The sequence below is a fragment of the Carettochelys insculpta genome, chromosome 2 (assembly GCF_033958435.1).
Source record: "Carettochelys insculpta isolate YL-2023 chromosome 2, ASM3395843v1, whole genome shotgun sequence".
Classification (NCBI taxonomy): Eukaryota; Metazoa; Chordata; order Testudines; family Carettochelyidae; genus Carettochelys; species Carettochelys insculpta.
Window position 1 is genome coordinate 273,081,957 of NC_134138.1, and position 19,682 is coordinate 273,101,638.

Here is a 19,682-nt window from a genome sequence, read left to right on the forward strand (position 1 = left end):
GTTGGTTCACGGCATTCCAGCTCCGGGCAAGAGGAGGGCTTGAGCGCGAGTCAGGCAACTCGTGTCTCCTCAGAAAGGGCTGGGAGGGAAAGTGTGGAGCAAGAAAATGCAGGACTCCACTGCTACAGCGCGAAAGGCGTATAGGGGAGGGGAACAGCCAGGAGGGTCCATGGGCTGGAGGTGGAAGAGCACCTTCTTCTGTCAGTGGAAAGACTTCTTTCTCCCATTAGCATCAGTGAGCTATCTCCCCACCGTCAGTATCTATTTGAATGGGAGCAGCTCTCCTGCCAACATAGCACTGTCTACATGGGGAATTAAGTCAATATAAGTACTTAGGGGGTGTGGATTTTTCACACCCCGAGTGACATAGTTATGCCATTATAGATGTACAGCGTAGACCAGAGCTCGCTCTTTCTTTCATCTTTTGTGGCCTTCAAACATATTCCCACTGAATTCGGTGAAAATGTTCACTGGCCAGTCCATGCCAAACATCCACCTTTAAAAGGGTCATTCTCAATTTGTGAAGAACAGTGAACCACTATACAGCTGTCTCTTTAAACTGCGTTTGGTCTGCAATTTCACAGGGTTTCCCAAAAACCACAACTCATGCCAAGCCTGTTGGGAACTTGATCTCTGCTTACCTCCCCCAAGTGGCCCTGTAAATTTGCTCCTCCATTAATATCTCAGGACAGTGGTTTGCACCATGTCTTACTGCAGGGATTGCAAAACATACCAAGGGAGCTATGAAAAAAAATTGCTAAGAATGGTCATATGCTCTGAGGGGTGGTTCTGAGAGCAGGTCATTTTGAACCCAGTGGACCCATTCAGGCTAGGCAAAGAATGCATCACATCCTAGGCAAAGAAGCTGATAACCCACAAGCAAGATCATAGTGGTCCTTTCTGGCTTTAAAATCTACAAGTCTAGGCTTTTTGAGACTTCCTGGACATAGTTTATCTGCAGAACATTAGCTATTATTAGAATGCCCATAAAGAAGTCTGGGATTTCATGGTTGTTATTCATGGTGGCATATGTTTTGCAAGAATTACACGAGTTCCCCTCTAATAGCCAGATGTGCCCATTTATTGAGCATCCCTAAAAGAACCTAAAAATGCAATAATATAATAAAATAAATATTTTATTGCATTTCTGTGCTCCATAAATGTCTTTAGAATGAAATAACATATTCTCTTTAGAAAGTACCATATCTAATCAACGTCTCGCATTAGTAAAATGTTAATTAAAATGGCTAGAGCTGATAAAAAGGAGGAACAAATTATGAATGTGTTCCTCTATTAGTAACAAAATCAAACAGCTCCATATAAGAGGAAAAAAGGAAAACGTTTCTGAAAAATGTTCCTATTTACTTTCAAAATTTTATAATTGACATTTCTAATGTCCAACCAAAAGTTGGCCAATTAAAGCCAACATGTATCACAACACCTGAGGGTGGAAATTTGTCATTAACTTCAACTGGGCCAGCGCTTCACCAAACAGGTAGTTAATCTTCTTTGTTCTGTCAAATCCCTCTCTGGGAATCTTTGCAGACAAAATATTGGTAACTACCCAGATCTGGTGCTTTCATCTGTATAGCAGCCTGCTTGCACCAATTTGGTTGTAATTTGTGTTTGTTTATTTTCAGGTGTTGGGAAGACATAGGAGATTCCCCATACTGGTGGATCATCAAAACTCCTATTCTGCTTTCTTTTATGGTAAAGTATCAGCAGTCTCCACTGGCTGCAAAAACCCTCATTAGTGAAAGCTCAGAACCTACTTTACCCACCGAGCGGTGTTCTGTGAATGGTGTATGCAAACAGTCGGATACAGCCGCGTAGACAGACTAGAAAACAGTTTTTGCCAAGCATTCCTCTGAGGTGGGTGGATTGTCTTCAGGGCATGGACCGACTTAACTAATGAGAAATCGGAAAACAACTGGAGTTGTTGGGGGCAGGTTATTTGGAAGTGCCTGCTTGTTGTACCTTTCCCTGAGGCATCTAGTGCTGGGCACTCTCAGAGCCAGGATACCACAGGTCTGATCCAATCAGGCAGTTCCTCTGTTGTACTGTAACTAATGTGAGAAGAGCAGACGTTTCTTTATTAGGGTCCCTTTCCACCCTTTAAGAACTAAGTCATGGATTAGAATGCCCAGGACCTGTTCCTGGGGGGCTCAGAGCCCCGCCTGAGGGTGACAGCCTTTCCCGTGGAGGTTTGACTTTGGGTAAATTAGACTCCAGTGAGAGCAGAGAACTCTCGGCAAGTCTTATGGAGCATGCAGCACCTCGTGTCAGTCTCGCAATCCTCAGTCTCCCTTAGCAGTTCATCTACCAGCATCTGGGAGGAAAGGGCGAGTACTCAGAGGCAATGGTATGAAGAAACCTCTGATAGATGGAAACGAGGTTGAATTTGCCAACCTGGAATGAAGATGGAAGCTACCTCCAGGAAAGACGCACCAATGAGTGTTACGAATATTACAAATATTTCACCTCTGGTCTGAAAAAGAAGTTACTTGGATATTTACAAACACATTGATTCACAGTAGCAAATTGATTCATCTAAGAGCTGGTCTACTCTACACAAGTTAAGTGGACCTAGCTTTGTCACCCAGGGATGTGAAAAATTCTCAGAGACCTAGTTAAGCTGACCAAAGCTCTGATGCAGACACCACAAGGTCAATGGAATAATTCTTCCACTTACCTAGCTGCTGATTCTCAGAGAGGTGAATTTATGATAGCAATAGAAGAACTTCTTCTGTCACTGTAGCACATGTCTAGGCTTGCACAACAACTAGACCAAGCAATGTTATATGCAGGTTGTTTAACCCAACACACTTGCTCACTTTTAGGGCCCGTCTTACCTTCTTGATTTTCATCAGATTCCTCATATTCACCTCTCCCCTGCAATCACCCCCTACCAATTCTCATTTTCCCTTGAAAACATAAATATAGTAAACCCTCAAAATGCGCAATTTCAAGTTGTGCTTAACTTCCATAAAGGCAAGTTAAGTGCAACTCAAAATCCCGCTGCCCCCAGCCCTGGCTCAACTCCGGCTGAGCCCCCTCCCCCACCCAACCCCACTCACCACTTGAGCATGGCTTTGGCTCTGGCTCACCACCCTTGACACAAGGCTCTGGCACAAACCCCTGGCCCCAGTTCAGACCCCCTGCCAGCATAGCTCCAGCTCACGACCCTCACACACGGCCCCAGTTCAACCCCCCACTCCGCGGCCTGGCTCACCACCCAAGCACGGCTCCAGCTCACCAACCCCGTGTGCGGCTCCGGCTCAACTCCACCCCCGCCCCCCTGCAGCCCTAACCCTCCTTAGCTTAACCCTTTGCACCCCTCCCATGTCTCCAACCCACCACCAGGCTTAACCCTCCCCAGCTGCCCCCCTACCTCAGGACTTACCGTTCAAAAGGAGCTCCAGGTGCTCCTGCTACTTCTCTGGCTGCCCAATGTGCATTCCGCTGGGGGAAAAAGCCCCCCCCCGCCCCCGGCGGACTTACACAAAATTCCATTTACATGAGGGTACATGGGAGCACAACCCTCGTGTAAACTGAGGCACTACTGCAGTTTTGTTTCAAATGCAAAATTCAGCTCAGTCTGACCCTGAGATATTTAAGTCTTCCAGGATGGAAATGTCCTAAAGGATTGAATTTAAAAAAAAAAATCACATTTCCATTAGTGTTTTGCATCCTCCTATAGAATCTAATAGAAAATTATATCCCTGCTGTAGGTTTTTAGCATGATTTCTCAAGGTGCTTGATCTAATTCCCAGTGAAGTCAATGGGAGTCTCGGATGTCTAGTTCTTTCTGTGCAAGCTCGAAGGGACCAAAGAGCCCTATCACATTTCTAAGGACATCTGTTGGTCCCATCCCTGTTGATTCCCAACAGCCTCCCCCAATGCGTCTCTAATGAACCTGGGTCCACTTATGAACAAGGACCTGAAATTGGATGAAGTTCACTAGAATTCAGCTTTGAGTTTATTCCCCAAATGTCAAACAAACATGCGGGAGGGAAAGGAAAGAGTGAGCAACATCCGCAAAACAAGACTTGTACAGCCCACAGCAAACTGAGATTTTTATCTTGCACATAAGTTCTCCTTATGAGCCACATATATTATCTTTGCATGAAGCTGATCTGCTTCCATCACTTGCCACAAAGCTAAATCTCAGGAACAAACCTTTTTAATAACCACTTTCTATTGTATTAACCTTACTGAACTGAAATTAAGTCCTTATGGCCATTTCTACTCGTACCACTTGTTCTGGAAGTGGCATGCTAACGAACAGCCCGGAAAATGATAATGAGGCACAGATCTAAATTTTTGGTGTCTCATTAGTGTGTGGTCACATGATTAGAATTCCACAAGAAGCTCTTCCAGTCTCCAAAACAGACATGTAGATTTTCAAGAAGATGGGGCTTCTGGAAGGAGGATATCCTTCCAGGAGTTCCCCAGGGGACCGCACTTCTACACAGCTATTTTGGAGTCCAGAAGAGCTTCTTCTGGACTCCAAATCACGTGACCCTATGCTAATGAGCCACCAGAAATTTACATCCGAGCTTCGTTATCATTTTCCGGGCTGTTCATTAACATGCCACTTCCGGAACAAGTGGCATGAGTAGAAACGGCCTATGTGAAGTGTCAAAATATTTGTCTTTCAGAAAGACTGAAAGATCAGTTTTTCTCTTTCCCAGGGCAGATCTACACTAGGGGACAAAATCAGTGTAAGATATGCAACTCCAGCTATGTGAATTGCACAGCTGGAGTCAACGTACCAAGTATCAATTTTCTGTGCCCTCCCCACTGTGGGAGACCAATGGGAGAAACGCTCTCCTCGATTTCCCTCACTCTTCACGACTGCGTGGAGTACCAGGATTGAAAGCAGCACCCCAAGCATTCGATTTAGCATGACCGTACTAGGTATACTAGCTTGAACCTGAGAAGATCAACCCCCAGTGCACCGACTCAGCCATAAGTAAAGACAGGCCCTCTGTGTAACCTTTTTTAGGAAGAAATACACTTTCTTTTCCTGGAGTGAAAGGCCTACTATATTTTATCAGTCTAAGCCCTTTCCTCAGCACAAAACAGACCCTGTCCAGTAATTATGATGTTCTTCTGCTCATCAAACAGATCCATTGCTAAATCTTACACACTTTGCCCATCTCCCTGAGCACAGTCCGCTCACACTTAGCAGAACCTTCCCTGTTCACTCTCTCAGGCCATGTCTATACTAGACATTGCAGTCAACTGCTGATGTGCAATTTTAGCTATGCCAATTGCGTAGCTAAAATCAACTTAGCATCAGTTGACTGCTGTGGCTGTCCTCACAGAAGAAGGTCAACGGGTGTGTTTCCACCTTCCTTAATCCTCGCTGCTCACAATGAGTTCCGAGGTTGATGTTGACGCCAGAAAGTACCGTTTCATGCATGCGCAAAATAAAACCACAGAAGATCGAACCTGAGTGGATCAATCTTCCATGGTAGTGTAGCAACAGGTCCAGGCTACATCTTCACTACACAGAAGAAGTAAGTTGCTGCGGTAAATCTCCCAGAGTTCATTTTAGCGCCTCTGGTAGGGACGCACTCAGTCAAGCTCACAGGGCACCCTTGATGGCTCCGGTACTCCTGCTCCTCACTTAAGCGAAGCCAACAAGAGTGTTTGTGCCTGCCGGTATCCTACGGTGGAGATGGCGCGGAAGCTCAAATTAAGGTATGTTGACTCCAGCTATATAATTTGTGCAGCTGGAGTTGTGTATCTTAATTTGACCTCCCCCTTTAGTGTAGACCTGGCCTCAGTCACCTGGGCTTGACACAGACAATGCTGTATGCCACACGGGCATTTGGGAAGCAGCTCAGTTCTTATGTTCTGTTACTACAGCTTGTATATTACTGGAGCTGATTATAATGTACTTCCGGGGTTAGGTGCCTGTATGTCTGGGGCAATTCTCTCTTTTTCTAAGTTAATAAACATGACCTGAAACTATAGGGAGCAAAGTGGGTCAGACAAGATGAGGGTAATGAACCACTGGCACCACTTGACTGAGGGCTGAGGTCAATTCTGCATCCCTTAGATCATTTGAATGTGGAGAGGATAACTGTCGAAAAGGGAGGTGCTCTGGCTTGTGCACGAGTTGTTGGGGGAGATGTAGGAATCCCTCGATTAAATTCTCCAGCCTGTGCTCTGCAAGAGACTAGATAAAATGTCACAATGTTTCCTTCTGGTCTTTATAACTCTGTAACATAAGAATTACTTGGAAGGTCATTAATGGTAAGCGATTTAAAAAAGGAAATTTTCTTACCCGACTGGTCTAAATTCACACCTGGGTTTCAAGTGTTCTCCTGCATACCACATTTCCACAAGCCGCAGCATTTGGTGCCTCGGGCACTGCTGTGGGAATCTGAGAAATCTGAGTTCTAGTCCTGCCAACTGTTGTGTGAATTTGCTCAAGTCAGTACCTCTCTTCCCCCAAGTGTAGGCACCCTAACTACCTTTACGGAGCACTTGATGAGCCTCAGGTGACAAGCAAAGCTAGGGATTATTAAGATGGTCTCATACTTTGATGTAGTCTGAAAGCAGTGGCAACGTGCCAGTGTTACCTGTGTTCCCTGCTGTCCTAGCTTGCCAGCGTGTGTGTGGAGAAGAAATGCCTGATGAGGTGGATTAGGAGCCTATTTGCAGTTCTCTGTGGCACCATTCCACATATCTATTTTTTGACACACTGCCCCATTCCCAGTCTGTGACATACCACTGTCTACTGCAGGTTGTGACCGCTGTCATTCAACTTACTGAAACACTCTATTCCTTTCCCGTCGTCGGTCCCCCCCACGTAGCAGGACGTCGTGCATAGCTGTGCTCTATGGGTTTGACATCATCATACTTGAGATGTATGACACAAAGTCCCAAGCAGGCTGATGTCAGGCCCAAGATGGCTGCCATCCTGTCTCAGTTTACCATGTGCTCACAGAGTGTGATTTTCTGCCTGTGGCTTTTTAACAACGGCTCCTCCCCTCGCCCGAGGCAAAAGGAATGCCTTCTAACAACCAGCTCTTTTCACTGCAGAACAGGTTCTTGGGAGATTAACCTCTTTTTTTCTCTCTCTCCTTTCTCTCCTCCCCATCAGGCAAATTTCATCCTCTTCATCTGTATTATCCATATCCTCATCCAGAAGCTGCATTCTCCAGATGTCGGGCGAAATGAAACCAGCCAGTACTCGTAAGTCCTAGACTGTGTTTTCTCCTGAACCATCAGACCCCTCAGGCAAGGCTGTTTGTTTAGCTAGAACCATCTTTTCTGTCTACATTTGACTGATCACAGTCAGAAATTATTTGACTAGATCAAAGGTGTCTGAAAGTAGGGGGTTGGGAGACATGTTAAAATAATCAAGTGTATTGCCATCAAACTGGAGGAGCCTTGCTCCTTGGAATAGCAATGAGCAGCTGAACTCCAGGGTGATGCTTCACTGTAAGAAAAGCAGGTGCTTGATTTGTACATTTGCCTTTTGCTGGGTTCAGTTGCGAAGTTTCCTAAAGCCTCCCCAGGTGCAAACCTTCACATCTCCCCTGAAGTCTCTTTGCAGCTGATAGAGCTGCACCACTTCACATCAGCAGAGAATCTGGCCTGGCATCGTCACCCTTAGGGTAGCTACATCTAACCATGTCCATGGACTCCTCATCCACCATGAAGTCGTTGGGTTTGGTCAAGGCCCCAGGCTAAGGATGTGCAGCCCAGCAGTGGCCTGCTTCCCCTGTACCTGCTTAATTGGGATTTTGTTGAAGATCTTCGTGGGGGACTCATCAGCTCCTTGTTACTGTCTCCAAAGGCATAGTCTTATCTGGTGGCCCCGTGTACCAAGGAAACACAGCCATGAAAGCGGCACTGGGTAAAACAGTATAAGGCATGGTTTCCCACCCTGAGGGGTGTGCCCCCCGGGGGGGCATGAAGACATTCCAGGGGGGTACAAGGCAACCCAAACTCCCACCCCATCCTAGTCATTCCCCACACCTGAAGAAAAACCCCACCTTTCCTTCTGGCTCTCAGCCCCTGCTATTTCACATGGGCGACCTGGCGCAGCCGCTATAAAAAGCAGGCAGTCAGCAAAGGCCCGCATGGAGCCAGCTGCCTCCTGCAAAGGTGAGCGAGTGTGGGTTGCGGGGGAGAAGGAGGATGGAGTTAGATGAGGGGTTGCTGGTACCTGGCTTTGGGAGAGCGGAGGGGCTCAGGCAGGCGTCTCACAGTCAGCTGGGGTGGTGGTCCGCAGTACAAAACAGGTGGGGGAGGATGAGGGTTTCTCACAAATCAGAAGGGGGGCATGATGCCGAAAAGTTTGGGAACCCCTGGTGTAAGGAATAGAGAGGTGAGCGCAGACCACAGTGGACGCTCTCCGTTGTGGTAAAAGATGGGGCTGTGTAATTTTCATGATCTAATGAAAAAATCAAATCTATTCAATATAGTCATTGTCCACATAGTAGAAAGTAAGTCTGGGGCGGAAGTAACAGATAGGAAAGTTCAGCTGGTTCACCAGACAGCTGCAGAACGGCTTCTGTCCTCCAGCAGCCTCCAGATGCTGCTGTGTTATGGCACATTCTGGCTCCTCCCCGGAGGATGGAACTGAAGGAGAAGCCATGCATTCCACATCTAAGGAGCTGGGTGCTGCACCTTACGGTCAACATGAGCTACACTTTCAGTTGCACAAATAGGGAAGGGCAGTCTCAACCAGAGGGGCTATTGCTGTACATTCAAAAGACCAACCTAATATAGGACTTCAGTGCCGATGGCCTGTGACTGACTTCAGCAACGCTACTTCTGGGTAAGATTCTGTTATCAATTAGATCAGAAAACCTGGAATAAGTCTATTTTAACTGCCCACAGGCAGACACGAGCTTGGGACCTCTGGAGCATAGTGCGTAAGACCCTACACTTTGAGCTAAAAGCCCGCTGGCTCTCAGCTAAGGCTGTAGAGGACCCTCATTTTTTCTGTCTGAGTGCCATTAGATGGGACAGCAAACCACATTCAGTAGGTATGCCGGTTACGTATTGAGCTCCACAGAGTCACTCCAGCTTTAAAAGAATATAATGAAGACCAGACACAGATTAAATTTTTGCATCTTATCTTCTCCTGAGTCAGCATTTGGAACAGCCTTGATCTTTATGGAGGGATTCCTAGAAAGATTTATATGGGGAAGAATTTCCAATGGGTCAGTTAGTTCAGCCCCTGTACAAGAAAAGAACAAGTTTCAGCATTCTTATTTTGCCCCTAATGTGAGTGTTTGCCCAAATCTTGAATATCGCATGATGGTGATTCCACTTGCTCCATTTGAGCAGATCTTTGCTGTTTAAAGGAAATGGCATTTGTCCTTGCACTTCCCTGCTGCAGCTCACTAAAGCCTGTTTGTTCCTGTTTTGTCATCACTGACCAGTATACACAACTGACCTCTGGCTTCTCTGCTACATCCCTTTATGGATCTGTACTCAGGTGTCATGCCTCCTCCTCCGATTATGACATCCCTGTTGATGTGTCGGGCTCAAATCAGCATATGGAAATATGTTCTAGGACGAACTGTGTTATCCTAGGGCCAGACCCTTCCCTTTGTTGTGTAACTGGCTCCCGTTAATCTCAATGGAAGTTCTGTGTGCGTCAGTCCCAGTGTTCCAAGCATTGGATCTGGCCCTTTTAAAAACTTTCCCAGCGAATTAATGCTGGAAAAAGCTACCAGGAAGCCATTGCCGTAGCCACAGACAAAAATATGGCATGAAGGGCAGTAATACAAGCTTCCCCACTTTGTATTGCCTAGAGAGCCTGCCTCCTAAGCAAGCCAAAACAGCCCCACATCTATCCCCTGCTCCCTACACTTCTCTCTGCAAGAGCTCCACCAGCCCAAGCTGCCCACTACAGGCAGAAGAGCCAAGGAGCCCACTGTTATATGGTATGTGGAAGGGGAACACATGCAACTGTGCAGAACCCTGAGCTGGATGGCTGGATGGGCCCCTCATTAAGTGGGTAAGAGCCCAGGCCCAATGCTCATGTGGGCCTTTCTTTTTCATTTGGACCTGAGAAAGCCAACAAGAGGAGAGCTGTTGTCCTGCCTGCTTTTGTTCAATTTTTTATTTACATGGTGAGAAATAGACTGAGACCCAAAGGACTGAAATTTGCCTAGCAGCCCAGGGGACTTAGGTGCCCAAATCCCATTAAACTGAACTGGGTACCTACTTCTCTAAGGTGTCTTTGAAAAGTCATCACACATGGACCACCAAGTATCTATCACATGGTAATAGCTCAGTCACTACTGGTGGGGACTGGATTGGAACCTGCAGTATAACAGTGTCAACCTTGCATTAGCTAAGATCATTCTTAATCCATCAAACCCTCCACTGCCCCTGGGCAGAATTCCACCCTGAGCTGCCAGATGCACAGGGGACCCTCTTCCTGAAAGTGTGCGGCACACCCAGGGCACCCACCCAGCTCTGTACAGACAACACCTCAGGAGTACAAAGACAGTGGTTGTACTTGGCTTCTGCATGTGACTGTTGGCTCACTCCCCCTTGAGAAACCCATGAAACAGCTGGGCACAGAATGGCCTTCTCTGGTGCAAAGTGAAACTTTAAGGGTTAGCCAAGAATAGACTGGTCTTGCAGTCTTCTTGGTCTCAAAACTTTTATTATGTCCAGATGCCTATGCCATGCCCATCCTTTTGGGATGTCCAGGCACCTACTGACAGTACAAAAGTTCACATTTTGCATTTGTTGAGCAAGAGTCAGTTTTGCTTCATACCTGAATCATCCTTACACTTAATTACACAATCTTTCAAGTTCCAAGCTCGAGGCAGGTCCTTTTGACCAGTCTGGGTTGATAAAAGTGAGTGCCACTCCCATCCAACTTTCTGTATTTGTGCCTGCTTACGCTATGGCTGAATTTGGCCCTTTAGGGGACATCATGGAGTTGTGTCGGTGAAAGTGATGGTGAGATTTGGCTGTATGTATCCAAGAAGTCTCCTGCCAACTTCAGGGGTTTGGTCTGGATGACTCAGGAGATCTGTGGTTCATCAAACCTGTGTCTTTTTCCTGCCAAATCCGATATAAGAATTTATTTCAATTTAACCGAATCTGGGATTGCACCCTCCTCTCTGTCTCCCTCACTCCCAACCCAGCACTGTTTAGCGAAGAATAAGCTGTGGACACATTGACATGCTCTTTTGATGCTTGCCAGTTCCATCTGAGTCCACGTCTCAAAGCCTGAGTGGGCTGCTGTTTCATTCATTGGTGCGACAGTAGTGGAGTTGTGCCTTCATTTATTGTAAAAAGGTGAAGGGATACCTGGAAAAGGCCTTTGAAATTACAAGCAATCAAGCAGCATGGGCACAACAGTGTTTCAGGCAAAACAGAGGGGGAAAAACATGTTTTCTGCAACAAGAACTTTGTGCTAAATTTACTCCATTGACGTTCTGTTCTATATAAATTCTTACACCACCTCCGTTCATGAAGCACGCAACATGGCTAACATCTGGCATGCATGGGTCATGTTTTTTCTTCTTTGTCCCACCAGGGGTGAGGAGCAGGGAATTGCGTCTGCATGTAGTGTGGTGGTAAGGTGGGGGACATTAATGTACACACTGCCATGCTTGTGCCAGACAAGGCAAATGGAAGTGCTCATTGAATTGGAGTGGAAGGTGGTGGGGTTTATGATGGGCCTTAAAGCCTGGGGGAGTTCATTCTACAATGTGAGACTAGCCCTGAAGAAAGCTCTGTGGTCTACGTGTGGGAGGTTTACCCTTAAGGTCATAAGTGCTCTTTGGCCAGAGTTGTGAGCCACTGTCTTTATCACCAGACATTAGTCAGTTTTCTAGCAATCCTGAATCTAGGCCCCTGAGTGCCTGGAAGAGGAAGATTTAGACCTAGAACTTGATTTATTATTGTGTGGGATGCCAGCATAGGAAGCAAAGGACAGGTTACATTAGCACACTGTGCGGAGAAGAAACACTGCTGTGTTCTCTCCTGTCGGAGTTTCTCTACATCTGATGCCAATGTGTACTCCAACCAGAAGGTGAGAAAGGTTTGTATACCTAAGGCCACACCATCACCTCTCGGTATGAGGTAGAGTTTCCTAGCAACTGGAGATTGACATCAGTGGAATTACACCTCTTTGAGTTTTATGCTCCAGGGAGGTGGGGGACAAAGGCTGTACTGCTCCATCTTATGCCAGCTGCCAGGAGCCCTCCAGGAACCAATGCAGAGAGCAGAGGTCTGGCGTGATGTGTTCACGGCACCCTGCCTTGTTCAGTGGACAAGTGGCTGCCTTTTGTAACTGCAGCTTTTTCAGCTGCAGGTAGCTGTCTTTGCCAAGCCTGGAAATCATGATTGCATGGACCACTGTGACAAGTCAGGGGCACAGTCTTCCAGGCAGCAGCAGATGAAAGGGGTCAAGTTTTGCTGCTGTTATTCTTTGGCCAATCTAGGGTAGCAAAGAAGCCAAAATGAGCCAGTTGGGACTCAACCTAATCTGAGGGCATCTGCTCTGGTCATTTGAGAAGCTATAGTAGAGATGAGCTTTCAGAATGGTCTAGGTGGGGAATCTGCTCTAGCCCGTCTAAGCTGGGTGCTGACTTCAGCTTGGCATTAGGTCCTGATGGGAGCCTGTAGAAGCTGACGTGTGTCTTGCCATTGAATAGACTTTGGACCCAGCCCTATGAATACTGGGGAATTTGGCTGGGCAGTCGCAATTTGATTCAATGGAGATGCAGAGATGGGTGTCATCTGTGTGGTGCAGACACGTCGACCCTCTCTGTCCTACAATGCAGCATCTACCGATGGGGCACAGAGGGAGGTGGGGAGGAAGAGTTTTGCAGGTGAGGCCGTGGGCAAGGGAGGGGCAGCTGCCCCTAACAGGCTTTGAGCGGACTGACTCGTGGCATTTCAGGGTATTTCTGTTCCCCACCTTAGCCTATGGGAGGTGGGACTGGAATCCTTAGAGATCAAACACTCCTGAAGTTCACTGAAGTTTCACATTTCATTTTATTTTAGTTGGTTGCATTTGATTTCTGTCTGTAATAACACATCCGAAATTCTCTGCCTTTCCTCATTAGCCCTCTAACTACCCTGGTTGGGGCCATTAGGCTGTAATGCTGCTCACCCTTCTGCTCAGGAATACATGGGCTGTTTCTACTGCTCCGCACACATCAGTCTCTGCTAGACATGTGATTGCTCCTCTAGAACCTGTACTTTCCAGAGCAGACAGTGATGGGTTTCATTCGGCTTGTGGCAATGAGAAAGAGTCTCTGGTGGGAGGGGAGAAAATACCTGCACCAGAGTTGATGGGCATAAAAATGTCACATGTCAGAGCAGTGGTTTTCAGCCCGTGGGCCGCTTTTGGCCCAATCAGTATGCAGTTGCAGCCGATTTGACTCCTAAGGGCCTGATCAGTAGTATGTATCTTACGTGGATGAAGCCCACTTCCCAGCCCACAGTGGTAAAGAGGTTGAGGCTCACTGCATTAGAGCATTTCTGCATCTGAAGCTACGAGCTACCTGTGAGCCCCAGGAAGAGGGGAGGTCCCTCTCATTTACTGCTGAGCGCTACCAGCACATGCACTGCAATGGTTGATGTTAATAAGAGGAGGAGAGGGAACCACGTCTCTGAAAAACAGATCTTAGCTCAGGTGAACTGGTGTAGCTGTGTGGATGTCAGTGGAGGCTTCCTGATTTACACCTGAGGAGGACGTGGCTCCAAACGTCTGAAGCACAAAGGCTCCGCTCTTCAGACGTTCCTAATTTCTCCTGGTGGTATTCAATGAACCTGGGAGGATCTGGGTTTAATTCCCCTTCTTTTGCTACAACCATTTGCTGGTACTTTCAGAGCTTTCATGAGGGCTGAAAGTTCCCATTGTGGCCCCTTTTCCCTTTACAAATGGTATTTTTCTTTCTGACAGGAGACTGGCCAAGTCCACCCTGCTGTTGATCCCACTCTTCGGTGTCCACTACATCATATTCGCCTTCTTCCCTGACAACTACAAAACGGAAATAAAGATGGTCTTTGAGCTTGTGCTGGGCTCCTTCCAGGTGTGTCATCTCTGGGGCCTAGTACCAGGCCACCAAAAAGCGGGATGAGTCTTTCCGAGCTGCAGTGCCTCAAACAGGACCATGGGAATAAGGAAATGTGGGAACACAGTTTCACTAGTACATGCCCAGTTCTGCTCCCAATGGAGTCTGGAGGGCTGTGTTTAGCCTGTATCCCTAACTCCAAATAATTTACACAATTTGCGTTGTGCAAGTTGCGTAAATTATTTTGAGTTACCTTATTTCAAACTTGGTGCCATCCAAACTGCACCAAAGGTTGAATTAAGTGCCTGTTTCAAGGTTTCCACTTCCCCTCTCATGATTAAGGGCAGCAGGATCGGAATACCATGCTCAAAATAGCTCTGTGGGGAGCCGTGGAGTTGCTATTTAGAGATATAAATGTATCCCGAAATAGCAACCATAGTCTAAATAGAGCCTAGGGTTTTGCCAGTGACGTTACTGAAGGCATAGGTGCGCTTCTCCTGTGCATTTGTAATGCCGAGTGGCAGAATTCAACCTGGGAACTCTGGAGACTAGAGCATGAGCTAAAAGTCAGCAGCTTGTCAGCTAAAGTCATGGAGCAGACTCCTTATGCTCGCTGTAAGTGCTCTTAGTGCCACTAGATGAGAGCGCTCACCACTCCAGGTGTGTGGGTTACAGGCTGTCATACTGCCTTTTGCCTCCTGGCGTCCCAATATGTTTTACAAACAACCAGCTAAGTCCTACAGTCTGTATCCAGATGCCACACAGACAGCACTCTGTTAACTGCAACGGGAGGCAGAATTTCTGTTGCCAGCAGTAGGGCTTGTTGCATGACTTAAGCCAGAATGAGCCTGCAGGAGACAGTAGCTGTGTCTACACATGCACGCTACTTCGAAGTAGCGGCACCAACTTCGAAATAGCGCCCGTCGTGGCTACACGCGTCGGGCGCTATTTCGAAGTTAACTTCGACGTTAGGCGGCGAGACGTCGAAGTCGCTAACCTCATGAGGGGATCGGAATAGCGCCCTACTTCGACGTTCAACGTCGAAGTAGGGACCGTGTAGACGATCCGCGTCCCGCAACGTCGAAATTGCCGGGTCCTCCATGGCGGCCATCAGCTGGGGGGTTGAGAGATGCTCTCTCTCCAGCCCCTGCAGGGCTCTATGGTCACCATGGGCAGCAGCCCTTAGCCCAGGGCTTCTGGCTGCTGCTGCGGCAGCTGGGGATCTATGCTGCAGGCACAGGGTCTGCAACCAGTTGTCAGCTCTGTGTATCTTGTGCTGTTTAGTGCAACTGTGTCTGGGAGGGGCCCTTTAAGGGAGCGGCTTGCTGTTGAGTCCGCCCTGTGACCCTGTCTGCAGCTGTGCCTGGCACCCTTATTTCAATGTGTGCTACTTTGGCGTGTAGACGTTCCCTCGCAGCGCCTATTTCGATGTGGTGCCGCGCAACGTCGAAGTTGAACATCGACGTTGCCAGCCCTGGAGGACGTGTAGACGTTATTCATCGAAATAGCCTATTTCGATGTTGCTACATCGAAATAAGCTATTTTGATGTTGGCTTCACGTGTAGACGTAGCCAGTGTGGCCTGTCGGGTAAGGCACTAATCTGGGATTCAGCAGATCCAAGATGTAATCACTGTTCTGTGGAATGACCTTGGCCACATAACTGCCTTCCCTGTGCCTCAGTCTGTCCAGCTGTAAAATGGAAATAAAGATACAGCCTTCCTTTGAGGTATAATGCTGCTTTGAGATAGGGCTGAAAAATGCTAAGTGTTATTTCACCCATTGGATACCTACATACACACACAAATGCAACCCACAGCAGCCTTCCACTCAACACAGGCCCTGGTTCTGCACAAATGATGCACTTCCTTCCATTGTACAATTGGTTTCAGCTAGTTTCTGCCTTGAGAACTGCATATGTGCTTTATCACATACTGTACTCCTTATGTCCTTTGGTCAGCAGTGAAATAGCTAGCAGTGCTGACATTTAAGTCATGATTGTGCAGCTGGTTGAGCACCTTACAGACACAGATGGGGCAGTTCAGGGCTATCATTGCAGGCTGCCTCTGCCTATAGACTTTGCCATCTGTTCGCATTTTCAGCGTTATCTCCATGACACTCAGACCAGAGACTGACTTTTTCTTTCTAAGAAAGCCAAGACTTGAAAGAAAAAGCTGTCATGTCAAAAAAAGGCACACAGTCACCTGGGCATGACACCGACCGATTCAAATTCTGCCCTGTAGTAAGGCAGCTAAAATCAAGCTTTCAGTGTGTTAGAAGTTTCCTGACAGTGGTTCCTGTGTCCAAGGATGTGGCTGCAGCTCTGTGCTGCTGTAGCCTAAGCGCCTGTTTTCTCTCCATATTCCCAGGGCTTCGTGGTGGCTGTCCTGTACTGTTTCCTCAATGGGGAGGTAAGATCCACGGGCTTCTTTGGGAAGTGCTTGTCACTACAATGAAGCGGGGGAGGGAGCTGAGCAAACGGAGCAACATTCCATTCCTGGCATCAGCACACTGGAGCAAAGTTCCTAAAGACTCACACGTTTAAGAAAACCAGCCAGGCCAGTTCCTGCTGTGGTCACCAGCTACAGGCTTTGCCTGTGAATTGATATTGTGTTCACAGAAAAGGCAGCAAGCCCAGGATTTCCCTCCTACCAGCCTGCCCGGCTGCCTCAGTTGTGAACCAGAGTGACCATGGGTGGAGGTGCCAGTCTCCAACCCACTCGATGCTTGTCCCGTTTGTTGAGCCTGGTTCTGATCCTGTTGAAACCAAGCTGGCATTTGCCCTTGACTTCAGAGAAGCAGGATGAGAGCCAGTGCAGTTTGGAGGCTGGTGAGGGTAGCGAGTTTTGTGCCATGGAGGAGTCCCATGGAAACTGTTCTGAAACCCACAAAATTCATTTCACAAAAGCCACCAAGCAGGCCTGGGCTGGGAAGAACTTTTAGTCCCCTGCTAACTTGGGCAGCGTTCAAAACAGTGAGGAGCAGTGAGGAGAGGAGGACAACTGTGCAACTGCAGTCTGAATTTGTAGCCCGACTTCCCCATAAGCTGTTCCCTGGGGACTCTCAGAATCTGGTTTTATTCCTGCTCCAAGGCAGCCTTTGCATCCAACCTCTATAGCTTTTCCTATGATTCCTGACCTTAGAGTGCTGAAAGCACCCTGTAATTCACTGCACAGTCTACAGCCTCGCCCGCTAGGGCCCTGTGGCTATGCAGTGCAGGTTGTACCTCTGAAATCTGGGAGTCTCTCATCTGGCATCATCTGTGGTCTGAAAGGACCCTGAATGTTCCAGAACCAGAGTATCCCAGGGCTGGGAGTGGGGCCCACATCCGTGGGTCCATAATCTGGCAGCCCGGCTGCAGCCAGCATCCATGGGGCCTGGACAGGGGGTAGGGCCAGAGGTGGAGCCGGTGTCTAGCTGGCTGGGGCCAGAGGAGTGTATGGCAACCCTGCCAGGGCTGGAGCCAGAGCTCCCTACGTGCTCCGCAGCAGTTCAGGGCCAGAGCCAGAGCCCCACTCCTGCCCTGCAGGGCCAGAGACTGGAGCCTGAGTTCCCTGGCTGCTGCACAGCAGCGTGGGCCCCAGATGGTGTCCCCAGGAATATGGAACCACCTGGTGGCAGAAGCCCTGGACCTCCTCTGGTCCATCAAATTCTCTTGTTCAGGGCCTGCCAGGTCCCAACCATGCCAGGCCAAGGAGGTGCAACCTGCTGTGTTTGGTGGACTCCTGCGACATGACCCAGGAAGAGAAATGCTGAGCTCTCTGCGCATGAACAGCTAGCACCCCGTAGGGCACTGAAAAACATGCCGCTTTGTCAAAAAAGAAACAGCTCTTTGGTGAGAAGAGCGTGTGACGGAAAGATGTTTCCTCTCACAAAGCAAAAAAAACACATCTTCAAAGCTGAACAGTTAAAGTCATTAGAGCTTCATTGTAGCAGACACCCAACTCAAAGGCTGCTACATCCCAACCTAGTGCATCTCTCCAGTGTACGTCACTTATCTATAAAGTTCCTATCTGCTGATATCAGTTCAGGAACCTTTGTGAATTGGTCCTTTCTGTTCTTAAAACAGAGGGTGATTCTCTGTGCAATTCAATGTCCATTTCCTTCTCCAAAGCACTGTCCTTGACGTGCTGCAGAAGGGGTATCACTCATTCCCATGTCCACTCTAGTAGGAATTTGATGACTGTTAGGATGCTGGCTTACCCGTTGCTACTCACAAAACCAAATCGAGCAAGCAGAAAGGAGCCCAGTCCACTAATGTGTTTCTCCTTCTCTCCTCAGGTTCAAGCTGAGCTGAAGCGGAAGTGGCGCAGGTGGCACCTGGAGAGGTTCCTGGGCTCTGACATGAAGTACCACCACCCATCCATCTCAGGGAGCAATGGCACCAACTTCAGCACGCAGATCTCCATGCTCACCAAGTGCTCACCTAAGACTCGCAGGTGCTCCAGCTTCCAAGCAGATTTTTCCCTGGTGTGATGGAGAGAAATGGCCAAGTATGAACATTTGAGAGAAAGAGAGAGGACGTACTACCCAGGAATATGTTTAAAGCTGAAGAGTTGTTTTTAAACAAGACACTCCCCAAGTGTCAAACAAAGGGCACAAAACTGGAAACGCTGCTGCCGTCCTGCACAGGAAGAGACAAGTCAGGACACAGAGATTTTTTTCTTCTTCCCAAACCTTTAACTACAGGCTGATCTCTGAGTGATGGAGAAACACAAAAATGGACTATTAAATTTGTGCATGACTCCAGCTTGCCTGGGACAGCTGAGGAAGTTCTGGAAGGCTTGTGAAAGGGGTGGGGGCCCTTCCCCAGGGCCAACTTCTCAGAAACAGATTGAAACAATGCACTTTTTAACATGAGCCAATGAGAAAAAAATTGCTTTCAATGTGCCAGGAGTCCAACCGGTAAACGACACAACAATAAGACAAGGAAGAACCTACCAGCAGAACACTAATTGTAGGCAGGCACAGTATTGTGCACTTCCAGATGCATTTCATGTTGCTACACCTCATTTGAACAATCAGAAAGTCATCTCATCAAATCCGGAATCAGGGTGGAATCTGCAGCTCACCAACATTCTGTATTGCCCTTGTTAATAAAAAGCTTTCAGAATACCTCCACCATCAACGATGCCTCCAAAATGTAGCTTGCTGAGGAGCTAAAATGTAAATGCCCTTTTCTGCACTATACTCTATATATTTTTTAAACAGGAGATGATAGTTTTGCATGCCTAATGTATAAAAGCAAAGTGCCAATCAGTTGCATGGTTGTTTCCCACAAAAAAAACCTTCTCTGATTAAGCTTACTTTAAATCTTGGTGTATTTTTACAGCAGGAATCTTCAGGGATTTCCAGGAAGTCTATTGGTCTGTAGTAAGCTTGTACCTGAACTCTGCATGCTGGGGAAGTGGAGACTTAGAACTCTTGTCATGTGTGATTGAACTAGACCCTCTATTAGGAAAAGGTCTCACAAAACTAAATGATTGGGCTACAAGATGGCAAGTGAAATGCAATGTTGAAAAATGTGAAGCAATGCACATTGGAAAATGCACATAGGAAAAAAATAATCCCAACTATACATACAAAATAATGGAGACTAATTTAGCTATAACCACTCGAGAGATCTTGGAGTCATTGTGGATAGTTCTCTGAAA

At 47.5% G+C, this 19,682-nt stretch overlaps 1 protein-coding gene across 1 annotated transcript in view; it reads left to right on the plus strand.

Annotated features, from left to right (window-relative positions):
• Positions 1-19,347, plus strand: part of LOC142008952 (vasoactive intestinal polypeptide receptor-like) — a 204,839-nt gene extending 185,492 nt beyond the window's left edge. Inside the window, exons 9-13 of the mRNA XM_074986333.1 lie at positions 1,641-1,710; positions 7,121-7,212; positions 13,919-14,048; positions 16,398-16,439; positions 18,310-19,347. Coding sequence (XP_074842434.1) covers positions 1,641-1,710; positions 7,121-7,212; positions 13,919-14,048; positions 16,398-16,439; positions 18,310-18,504 — 529 coding nt within the window. The 3' untranslated portion in view covers positions 18,505-19,347. The remainder of the gene's footprint in view (positions 1-1,640; positions 1,711-7,120; positions 7,213-13,918; positions 14,049-16,397; positions 16,440-18,309) is intronic.
• Positions 19,348-19,682: the final 335 nt, after the last annotated feature.